This window comes from Erinaceus europaeus, chromosome 13 (assembly GCF_950295315.1).
Source record: "Erinaceus europaeus chromosome 13, mEriEur2.1, whole genome shotgun sequence".
Lineage (NCBI taxonomy): Eukaryota > Metazoa > Chordata > Mammalia > Eulipotyphla > Erinaceidae > Erinaceus > Erinaceus europaeus.
Genome location: NC_080174.1, coordinates 5,871,617 through 5,883,984, shown reverse-complemented (window position 1 = coordinate 5,883,984; position 12,368 = coordinate 5,871,617). Strand labels below are relative to the sequence as shown.

General features: G+C 43.7%; 1 protein-coding gene across 1 annotated transcript in view; it reads right to left on the bottom strand.

Annotated features, from left to right (window-relative positions):
- Positions 1-604: 604 nt before the first annotated feature.
- Positions 605-12,368, bottom strand: part of LOC132542468 (uncharacterized) — a 61,632-nt gene continuing 49,868 nt past the window's right edge. Inside the window, exon 4 of the mRNA XM_060205062.1 lies at positions 605-778. Coding sequence (XP_060061045.1) covers positions 607-778 — 172 coding nt within the window. The 3' untranslated portion in view covers positions 605-606. The remainder of the gene's footprint in view (positions 779-12,368) is intronic.

Here is a 12,368-nt window from a genome sequence, read left to right as displayed (position 1 = left end):
CCACCCCTCTCCCCTTTCCCTCTCAATTTCTCTCTGTCTCTTTCCTAAATAAACATTTATATTTTTTTAAAAAAAAGAAGAGGAAAGAAGAGAAAGGAAAAAAGAGAAGAAGAAAGGGCTATTCCATGTGTGTTGTGAGCAGAAGTCCAGTTTGCACTGAATATTCTCATGGAAGGCTGAGACACAAGCTGCAGGTATTGTACTAAGCTTTCTGAGTAATGGAGCCACTTGTTGGGCCATGCAGTGACAAATGTGTGAGAAAGAGAAAGGCTATGTAGTAAACATCACACAGGGAAACAGAGACACCCCACACCCTGAGTCCTGCCATCGGTAGTGAATTACCAACAGTCAGCTGTTTCTCTTCTCTCCTCAGTTTTGCCCACATCCTACTCACTCCCTTTCTCTAAAAAGTAACTCACTGGGATGAAATACAGAGAAAAGCAAAAGTAGACAAGGAGGTAGGTAGCTCTCTGCTAATTATAAGGCAGAAACCAGCTTATTGATTCTAGGGGAGCGCTTTTGTTGTTGGAACAGTCAGTTACTTAAAGGACTGGACCCTTTCTGGAGATCTTAGTGTCGAAAACCTGTCATTGAACTTGGCGACACTCACGGGAACTCGGTGAGGCAAGGGCTGGAGGCCATCGTGAAGCAGAGCATGTTTCCTTGATGGATGAGTTTGTGGTCCCTATCCTTGTCCTGCCGTTGCTCCTGGTTACAGAAGATGACCCCCACGTCAGAGAGATGCAGCTTCTGTTTGAGTCGGTAGCCCTCAGAAGACCTGGATACACACATAAACAAAGAAAGTGTGGTTACTGTTCTCTTCTCTACTCTGAAGCGCACTAGAAACTCCCCAGGCCGTCTTGGGAGCCATCACAACTTAGGAGTTGCATGGTCTGGCCTTCATTTTGTTGATGTATCACTAACATGGTTTTTATTTATCTCATTGGAGAGAGAAGAAAGGAGAGATACAGAAAGGATGTTACACCAGAAATTATCAAATACTTAGGGAAAAATATTGGCAGAACTCCTTTCCATCTAAATTTTATAGGCATCTTCAATGATATGAATCCAATTGCAAGGAAGACTGAAACAAGAATAAACCAATTGGACTATATCAAATTAAAAAGCTTCTGTATGACAAAAGAAACCACTACCCAAACAAAGAGACCACTCACAGAATTGGAGAAAATATTTACATGCTATACACCAGACAAAAGGCTAATAATCAAAATATAGAAAGAGTTCATCCAACTCAGCAACAAAAAACCAAATAACCCCATCCAAAAATGGGGAGAGGATATGAACAGAATATTCTGCATAGAAGAGATCCAGAAGGCCAACAAATATATGAAAAAATGCTCCAAGTTATTGTCACAGAATTACAAATAAAGGCAACAATGAGATGCTACTTCACTCCTGTGAGAATGTCAGACATCAGAAAGGATAATAACAACAAATGTTGGAGAGGTTGTGTGGGCAAAAGAACCCTCTTGCACTGCTGGTGGGAATGTAAATTGGTTCAATCCCTGTGGAGAGCAGTCTGGAGAACTCTCAGAAGGCTAGAAGTGGACCTACCCTATGACCCTACAAATTCCTCTCCTGGGGATACATCCTAAGGAACCCAATATACCCATCCAAAGAGATCTGTGTACACATATGTTCAGAACAGCACAATTTGTATTAACCAAAACCTGGAAGCAACCCAGGTATCCAACAACAGATGAGGGGCTGAGCGAGTTGTGGTCTATGCATACAATGGAATACTACTCAGCTGTTAAGAATGATGAAGTCACCTTCTTCACCTCATCTTGGATGGAGCTTGAAGGAATCTTGTGAAGTGAGATCAGCCAGAAAGAGAAGGATGAATATGGGATGATCTAACTAATAGAAGTTAAAAAATATGAACAGAAGGGGAAACTCAAAGCAGATCTTGGACTGGGTTTGATGTGTTAAGTAAAGGACTCTGGGGGAGGGGGAAGTTTCAGGTCCTGGAACTTGATGGTGGGGGTGACCTCAGTGGGGGTTGGAGTGTTACAAAGAAAGCTGAGGACTGTTACACATGTACCAACTACTGTATTTTACTGTTGACTATAAACCATTAATCCCCCCAATAAAGGAAAAAAAGAAAAAGGAGAGAGACAGAGAGGACAGCCCTGTCCCACCATTCATGGAGTTCCCTGGGTGCTGTGCATGGTGCTCCACGTAGTGCTGGGCTGGAAACCAGGTTTTTGTGCCTACCGAGGTGTATATTCCACCAGGAGGACCATCACCTGGTCTCCCCCTTTCCATCCAGAGCTGTCATTCGATCAGCTAATTCCCCCTTTCCAGGTTATTTCTAGGCTATGTTTGCTGAGATAGATCACACACCAGCAAACATTTCTGGGTCAGCACGTGTGAGGTCCATGAGCTAGTGACCTGCCTCTCACTGGGCTTGATTTGAGATGTCACCCATTGGCACAGATGGCCTGAGATTTGCATGCATTCCCACTGGCTCAAGTGGAAGATGGACCTGCATCTGCAGCCCCCATGCACGGCATCACCTGAACCCGGTGAGGACATCTATGTAGTCACATATGCAGTGGCCAAAGGTTTTGGCGACAAAACTAACTACACACAGAAGTGGGTTATTGCTTTCTCAATGAATGCTTTGGGAAAGTGTTAAAAGTCAGAAAAAGGACACTGTCTCCTCATATTCAGAAGGCTCCTAGTGTCTCTGTAGGTATGAATTCAAAGCTTAAAGGCATATCATGAAGGAGCAAAGGAAAACATCAGGCCAGGTGTTCAGTAGGCAGTGAAACATAAAAAGGAAGAATGATGGAAGAATCCGAACTCATCAGACCCTTGGAAGGAGAAATGAAGACTCAGACACACACACACACACAGACACACACACACACACACAGACACACACACACACAGACACACACACACAGACACACACACAAACACATGCACACACACATACACGCATACACGCGCACACACACACACTCAGACACACACACAGACACACACACACACTCAGACACACACACACAGACAAACACACACACAGACACACACACAAACACATGCACACACACATACACGCACACACACACAGAGACACACACACACACTCAGACACACACACAGACACACAGACACACACGCACACACACACACACACTCAGACACACACACAGACACACACACACAAACACATGCACACACACATACACGCACACACGCACACTTGCACACTCACACACATGAACACACACGCGCATACACACACACACACACACACACACACACACACACACACACACACATGAGGGTTGAGACATTCTTTCCAGACAAGGACAGACTTGAAAGCTTCCCTTTCATGCCTAGCAGTCACCACAGTGAACCCTAACACAATGAGTAGAAAGGTGTGTGAGTGTGTGTGTGTGTGTGTGTGTGTGTGTGTGTATGTGTGTGTGTGTGTGTTTGCGGGGAGGAGGAGACACACATTCTGAATGTGTGGAAAGATTCGCTCCAGATGCAAAATATTTCTTTTTTTATTAGCTTTTAAAAATTTATTGGATAGAGACAGAAAGAAATTGAGAAGAAAGGGGAGATAGAGGGGGAGAGAGACCTGAAGCCCTACTTTACCAATCGCAAAGTTTCCCCCAGCAGGTGGGAAGCAGGGGCTTGAACCTGGGTCCTTGAGCATGGTAATATATGCACTCAACCAGGTCCACCACCACCTGGCCGCTCAAAATATTTCTTCATCCCTGGTCCTGGGTCAAATTCTTCTATTTTTTTCTTTATTTCTAGGACACTTCAAACTTGACTTTAACATGAGAATTGAGGGCAGAGGGCATCTGTGGCTTTGTCTGGGAGTGGGGAAGCTCACGGTCGAGGCTGGAGGTTTGGTTTTCACTGTCCCCTGATTTAATAAGGGTGAGGGGCAGGGTGGTTTTATCTGTGTGAGCTGATCAGAAGAATCAGAAGAATGGACTCTGTAGCCAGTGTAAAACAAAGGATCATAAATATGACTTAGCATCAGTGTGACCTCCAAACATTTCAACCATCCCAGAAGCACATAGCTAAGTTAACACACAGCAGTGGATTTTGCTGAGGCCGGGGCTCTGGGAGAAATTCTTATGGTGGGAAGAACGAGGCTGAGAGGAGAGCAGAGGGTAGTGGCAGGTCACTGGAGTGATCCTCTGATCTTTTTCAAGATTAGCCAGAGGGGCTCTGCTGACCACTGGAACCAGCCCAGCTGTTCTGCAGGGCAGAGTGACCTGCCAGTCCCCCTCATTTACAAGTTTCTGCTTGAAATCAACAAGAGCTGTGGCTGCACTGGGCCTCCCCCTCTCCTGCGGCTGCCAGACAGCTCGGAGTCTTGAGATGGTCTAGATGGAGGGCAGATGGCCAGCGGTATCTCCAGTGTTGGCACTGATGGAGAATTTTCCTGACATTTTCTTAATGATTCTTATCTACTTGTCACTGTGAAAACTCTCTCTCCTCTCTCTCCTTTCTCTCTCTCTCTCTCTCTCTCTCTCTCTCTCTCTCTCATTCTGGGGAATGAACACAGGGACTTGTGCATAGACAATTCTGCTAAGTGATTTCAAAAGTCCATCTTAAAAAATTCTCTTAATTTAGAGGGAGAAAGTACTACAGGTCTCTTAGTACTAACCTGTGTGATGCCAGGGCTCAAACCCAGGGCTTCTTGAACAGTGAGGTCTGTGTTCTACTGGGTGAGCTACGTCCTTTATTTCCTTCCTTGCCTCCATTCTTTTAAAATATGTTTATTTGTTATTGGGTCAAGACAGAGAGAAACTGAGAAGAGAAGAGGGGATAGAGAAGGAGAGAGAGACAGAGACATCTGCAGCCCTGCTTCACCACTTGTGAAGCTTTCCCCCCTGCAAGTGGGGACCAAGGGTTTGAACCCAGGTCCTTGTGCACCTGTGTGAGTGATTAACCAGGTACACTACCACTTGGCCCCCATCTACTTCTTCCTATGACAGAATCATTTCACCTATTCAACAACGTCCATTGATTTTTTTTTCTGACACAATAAAATGCACATGTCTCAGTTTGGTAAGACCTGAAACACTAATATACAAAGTTTACATTCTTTTAGTTTTTTTTAAAAAATCTTTAATGTGGCATTCAGGAATGAACTCAGGGTCCTAATACACATGCTGTAATACTGAGAAGGCCCCGGACCCATTTTTGTATTCTTTAATTTTGAGATAGGTAGATAGATAGAAAGATGGGTAGAGGGAGGGAGGGAGAGAAGGAGGGAAGGAGGGAGGGAGGGAGGGAGGGAGAGAAAGAGAGAGAGAGAGAGAGAGAGAGAGAGAGAGAGAGAAGACATGAAATGAAAAGGAGAGAGGAGTGACAAGTCAACATTACTCTGCCCTCCGTGGAATTCCTATATTGCTGTCCCCAGAACTCCCATGGGTGCTGGTCTCGCAACCTGAGTTTCATGTGGGGATAAGGCACATGCTTTATTGGGTGAACTAGCTCCTGACTCCAACTCATTCTCCCTTTTTTGGAGGGGTTGTTGCTGCTGGGGCTTCACCACTCTTGAGTCAACTTTCAGATAATGGAAGCTTCTCCCAGTGAGGCTGTACTCCCACATGGGAGACGCCACGTGGGAGATGGATGCAGGTGGGAGGGGCTCGAATCTAGGTCTCATACATGGCAGAGCCCGTGCATTCGAGGGTGAATCGTCATGCTGGTTCCTCAATTCCTTCCCCTGAAGGATGTCAGCCACATTGTGATGACGATTCTTTGGAAGTAATCAGGCATCTATGTCTTCCTCCGAAAATAATATTTATGAAGACTAGAGGAACCAGACTTTGCCAGGATGTCTGTGCTCAGCAATTCCTGCTTGGATGCATTCCTGCATCCAAGGAAGGGATATTTGGGCAAGCATATCCTTCACAAGTGCCATGCGGGTTGTTGAGAGCAAGTGGAAACACTGGGTGTTTTTCACTCACACTCTAAAGACATCCCCATCCACCCTCAATTTGAAAACTTTAAATACTGAAATTCAACATTCAATCTTCCTTTGCTTTCAGCCCTGGGCCCATCCTAGTCTGTTGTGTTTCATGACCATCTTCATGTCATGACAGGTGCTCACTAGCTACCTTATCCAGGGAACCTGGCCATGCTATGTGTTATTCTGGTTTGTCTTGAAGGGGCTCTACAAAAGAAACACTAACCAAGTACAGAATTGTGCCCTTCCCCACAAACTAAGTTAACAGCAGGACCCAAGGCTGCTTCAACTTGACAAGATGTCTTGTTGTTTATACCTCTGAAAAGTCACAAGAAAATCAAGAATTGGTGTGTCTTTCTGGGAAGGTGGGGTGGGGTTATAACATCCCCCTCAACCCTACCCCTTCTATTTACTTTGTTTTTTTAATTTAATTTTATTTATTTAATACCTTTGTTGCCCTTGTTGTTTTATTATTGTAGTTCTTGATGTCGTTGTTGTTGAATAAGACAGAGAGAAATGAAGAGAGGAGGGGAAGACAGAGAGGGGGAGAGAAAGATAGACACCTGCAGACCTGCTTCACCGCTTGTGAAGTGACTCCCCTGCAGGTGGGGAGCCGGGGGCTTGAACCGGGATCCTTATGCCGGTCCTTGCGCTTTGCGCCACGTGCGCTTAACCCGCTGTGCTACCACCTGACTCCCTACTTACTTTGTTTTTATCCTGATCAAGATGGGAGATTATCTGTGAGATATGATTATAAAGTAGGAGCTGTATCCTTATGCCTTTCATATGTGGTCATTAAAGTGTGGAGTCAGAGCTCAGGAGTTCACTCAGCAGGAAGAGTAGATGCACTGCATGTGTGAGGCCCTGAGTTCAATCCCCAGCACTGCACAAAACCAAAAAAGACAAAAGCAGATAGAACACCATAACTTGTGGAGCTATGGTCTGGCCTCTCTCATACAATCCACCCAACCCAACCCAACCCAACCCAACCCAACCCAACCCAACCCAACCCAACCCAACCAATGCAATGCAACGTAACACAGTCAACTGGAAGGAATGTGATAGTGGTGGTGGGGAGCACCAAATAGGACCTTTCTCAGGGGCAGGTGTCCACATGATATGCTATGTGGTCAGTCTCTCTGAAGTGCATGCAACTTGCCTCATCAGGGAAGGTTGTGAAACCAAGTAGAGTTGACTCAATACATAATGTATGATCTCTAACAGCTGCTCTGCTCTGCTCTGAGCATCAAGAAGGAAGTGTCATATGCTCACAGAAAGTACTATACTGCTTTTCTGGTGGTCTAGGGGAGACAATTTTTCAACCCCAGGAACAGGGGACCATGCAGTGGGGATATCCTCTCTTCTGTGAAAAGATGGTAGCTGGATGACTAAGGGGTTTTGGAACTGGTTACAAAATTTAGAGAGGGCCAAGGTGGCTAGACCATCAGGTTAGGAGAATGTAATTAAGAAGTGGGATTATTTATAAGCTTTCACAGACAAGGCTGCTTGAATAGCTGTGAACTGCCTGTGTGAGAAAAATAAGTAAATTGGCTCTGTCTCTCTCATTTAATGGGTGTGATTTTGCTAGTTCACTGACTTTCATCAAATTGTGCTGTTTCTACTTTACCCAGTCTTCAGTGGATCAGGAATCTCATGATCCTAGCTACTGGACATGGTTCTAGAGTTCTTGCTTCCTGTTCCCCCAAGAAGCCACTCTGGGAGATTTTGACTAGTAAGGGAGGTATGCTTCCCTGAATACCTAGCCATGATTGCAATGAACGTGCAACCGAGAAAGCCACCCTACAGTGCAGTCTTCAGATAACACAGTGTCTGGAGGAAGTCTGATAGAATTTAGGAGTAATATATCCATCTATCTAGACTACGTCTTGTAGTTTTATTTTCCTCTCTTCTTGTCCCATGATAGATTGATCAATTTTTCTTTGGAAAGCATCCATTCAACTTTTATTTTGATAGAGATCACACACCAATATTTCAGCAACTTTAGTAGAGATGCCTATTTAATTTCACTTCAGCATGGACCCCAGAAGCACTAAGAGAGAACCCCAAAGACACCTTCTACTGACCAGTGAGGTATCATCTGCTTATTATTTTTTTAAACTTTTAAAAAATATTTATTCCCTTTTGTTGTCCTTGTTTTATTGTTGTAGTTATTATTGTTGTTATTGATGTCGGCGTTCTTGGATAGGACAGAGAGAAATGGAGAGAGGAGAGGAAGACAGAGGGGGAGAGAAAGATAGACACCTGCAGACCTGCTTCACTGCCTGTGAAGCGACGCCCTGCAGGTGGGGAGCCAGGGGCTCAAACTGGGATCCTTATGCCGGTCCTTGCGCTTTGTGCCACGTGTGCTTAACCCGCTGTGCTACAGCCCAACTGCCCACCTGCTTATTTTTAACATGTCTACTTGAGTTATGTTTTCCTAGCAAACCTGGGAGGAGACTTATTTCAGTTCTCTTCTTGAACAAGGCAAGAATGACTTACCATGATGGTAAGTGACAACTATCAGAGACGTAAGAAGCTCTGAGTAGACCCTGTAAACGGTTATCATTGACTTAAAAAAAAAAGATGGGGAACACCATTCTAAGTTCATGTATAAACATGAGCTGGACTAGCACAGCTAAAGGAACACATCCTTCTGAACACTTTCATTTATTTTTTTTGTCATCCCCATTTTGATTTTAAGCAATACTAAGCAGCTGTGCATAATTGTGTTGGCTCTTAACTATTTAGACTTAACTAGATTCCCTGGCATGCACTCGTTTCTTTGACCGTGATTGCTCTGTTGGCGTTTGGTCTTGGATTCTCATCTTTTCTTTTGGGATTCATTTTCCTTTCTGTGGAAGCACACTTATCAGGAATGCCTTTATTTTCATCAAGGCTCAGCGGGAACTCAGTTGTCTAAGTCTTTGTATAACCAGCATGGTCTTTACTCAGCTTTCTACTCCAAATGATAAGCTAGGTAGAACGTAGGGCTCTGTGATGACTGTTGTTCTCCCCTGAGTACATAAATGTTCTCCTTCACCATCTCCAGTCTAGGTCACTGCTTCTTCGAATTCCAGTTAGTTTGTTATTCCTTTGTGGCTCATCTGTTGTTTTCCTTTCAGATTTTTCTCATGACTCTCAATATTTCTCAGTTTTACTACCAAGTGCTTAGGCACTTTTCCTTCATACTGCCCTGGACCCAGTCAACTCATATTTCTCCTCTCTCCTGGAAGAAACATTTAGTCAGACTTGCTTAGATCTCTTTTCTCCATCTTCTTTGTCTTCTTGGTTCAGAACAATGATAAGATATATGTGACCTTTCTCTCTTTATTAAAAAGACACACATTGGTTTGTTTATTATGAAATAGAGAATGAGAGAAGAAGAAGAGAGAGAGACCAGAGCACAGTTCAACTCGGTCATAAGGTGGGGACTAGGATTGAACCTGCAGCTCAGGAAACACAGGCACAAAAATTTCCTCAACCCACATTGGCCGTTCTCAATCTACCCTTGTGTTTTCACTACTGTAGATTTTTACCTACATTCTAGATGATTCTTTACTTCCTTATTCTAATTCACCGTTCTTCCCTTCAACTGTATATAACATGAAACACCCTCTAAGACCTAACTCCCATTTGTTAACTTTAAATTTGTATTATTCACATCTGAGCTTTTGGGAAGTGTGGCCAGTCTATCCTTTCCCCTTGATTTTCTTCCTGAGGGTGCACATTTCGGTCTTTTTAAAATTGTATTTCTGTTAGTGACTTAAAAGCAATTCACAAGATTGTAACATAATACAGGTATAACATCATTCTTTTCTTTATCCCTAGATGTTTTAAACATATTTAGAATCTCCTTAGAATGTTATATTGTCTCTAGTTGAAGATAAGAAAATATTTCTATTTGCTATCGGCTTCTTTTGGTAGAGACAGTTATTTGGATGCTACATTTCTTCATTTCCTTCTTTTCTCTCTTTTTTCCTTTCTTTCTTTCTCTCTCTCTTTCTCCCTTTCTTTCTTTCCTTCTTTCTTTCTTCCTTCCTTCCTTCCTTTCTTTCTTTCTTCCTCCCTGTATTTCTTCCTTTCTCTCTCTCTCTCTCTCTCTCTCTGTCTCCCTTTTCTTCAGAACAGGCTTCTTACCTAGAATGCTATTATTATGAGGATAATCTTATGGAGTTGCCTAGTATTTCCCAGAAGCCTCTAGTGTCTCCTGGCATCTCCTTAACCAGCCAGAAGTCACATGTCTCTTCTTGAGCCAATCAGTAATTGGGGGGTGGTTATCTGTTGGTCAAGTTCATCTGAGTTAAGCTGAGGGTGATCCAGCTTCCTCTTAGAAACATAGGCTGAGGGGCCAGGTGGTGGTTCACCTGGTTGTGCCTATATGTCACAATGTGCAAGGATCTGGGTTCAAGCTCCCTGGTCCCCACCTGCAGGGGAAAGCTTTGCAAGTGGTGAAGCAGGACTGCGGTATCTCTCTTCTCTTTCCCTCTCTCTATTTCCCCCTATTCTCTCGATTTCTGGCTGTTCCTATCCAATAAATAAAGATAATTAAAAGGAGAGGAAAGGAAAGGAAACAAATGTGGGCTGAGGGGGACCAGTGGATATCTGCACACCATCTATAAGAAAGGAAGGAATGTGACTTATGTCCCCAGAGATGTCAACTTTACAGTCTTAGTAATTAATAATCCAGTAAAGAAATTCTTCAAGGAATGTAGAAAGGGCAGGCAGAGACAGTCATTATAAACAAGAGCAAGTTTGGAACTGACACTTTTTTTTTTTTTTTGGCAAGAGGTATTTCAGTTCCAATGGTTGTGTTGTCTAGAATGCCTCTCATTTTTTTGGTGGAAGATGACTTTGATTTTTGGTACTGCGTACAGAGTTGCCACGTACATTCTATCTTGCTTTTCTTTTATCTACTTCCACCCTCCTAGTTATATAAAAAAAGTGATAAAAGCTGTTCAACAAAGAAAAACTAAATAAAAGCACCTCTAAATGCCTGATCTGACAGTGCGAGTGTGTGTGTGTGTGTGTGTGTGTGTGTGTGTGTGTGTGAAGCATGTCCACAGGAATTTGGATTGCTCTGTGGGAACACTATGGTCTTTTAGAGGGTTCAAGGTCACTTGCAGGAAGGACGAGTTCTCCCCATGCTACTGGGGCAGAGCTTGGTTTTGTCTCTGGTCATGTAGTTTAGGAACGAGGAGGGAAAAGAGTGTTTGGCTCCTGGTTCTGATATTGTCACTGGCCACACAGCTTCTGAGATGTGGGAACATAAGCCAGGACTGTGGTTACAGACAACCAGGGTGGGGCCACAGTGCCACCAAGTTTTGTAGAGATGTGTCCACTTTCCTCAATCAATATTGGATGAGGACCTACTAAGTGCTAGACCTATGCTAGGACCTACTAGGGAACGAACAAAGACGCCACCTTCCTTGGTGCCTTCTAGAGATCGCGGTACACTGTAGCCACATCTGTGTATTTATAAATCTATAGATTTTTGAATTCTCCATGTCTCTTGGATATATTTTGACCTTATTAGAAAACAAAAGCAATAAGGGTGTAGTTGTAGGTGCTAAAATGCCCGATATTCAGCATTTGCGACGTCTAGACTCTCCACATGGTCATGCAACTATTTCCCCCTTGTGAGACTGTGGTGAGGAAGTGAGACTGGGGGGAGGAGGCTTTGAGGTCCTGGTGCAAGATGTTGCACAAGGACCCAAGTTGGGATGACAGTGTTTTGCAGACACCTGTCATGGTGAACTGAGAAATTGGACCCCTGTGTCAATAATTGTCCTGTAAACAAATACCCACTCTCCCCCAGTATAAGGAAAAAAATAAAAATGAGAGTGCTGGAAAGTGTGGGGTCATGTAGGCATGAATCCCAGCAATAGCCCTAGTGGCAGAGAGAGATGTGAATCTGTCTCAGACCAGGAGTCGATATTCACAATATGTCAATAACTCAATGATAACAAATCAAATAAACTAACTAGTTAATTAATTCATATTTATGTATCCATTTTAGGTACAGAGAGAAAGAGGCTACAGCACCAAAGCTTTTCTCAGTGTAGTGGAAGCCAGACTTGAACCCAGGTTTTATATTATTGGCAAAGCAGCTACACTATTCAGGTGAGTTATTCCACCAGCCCCAAATAGTTCAGTTTGTAAGGGACAAAAACAAAACCAAACAACCTGGGCAGGAACCTCTGCAATGCTGGCTTAAAAAAAACAACCCAGCGAACACATGGCAAGACGCTCACTTCAGGAATCACAAGAGAGCTGCTCCCTGTGGAGGGAGCTGTGAGCCACACACACGGACAGAGGTGTGAAACCGTGCCCAGCCCCTGCTAGCTCAGCCAACCAAAATGAAATCACTAACAGGACAGTTTTCTTTTTAAAT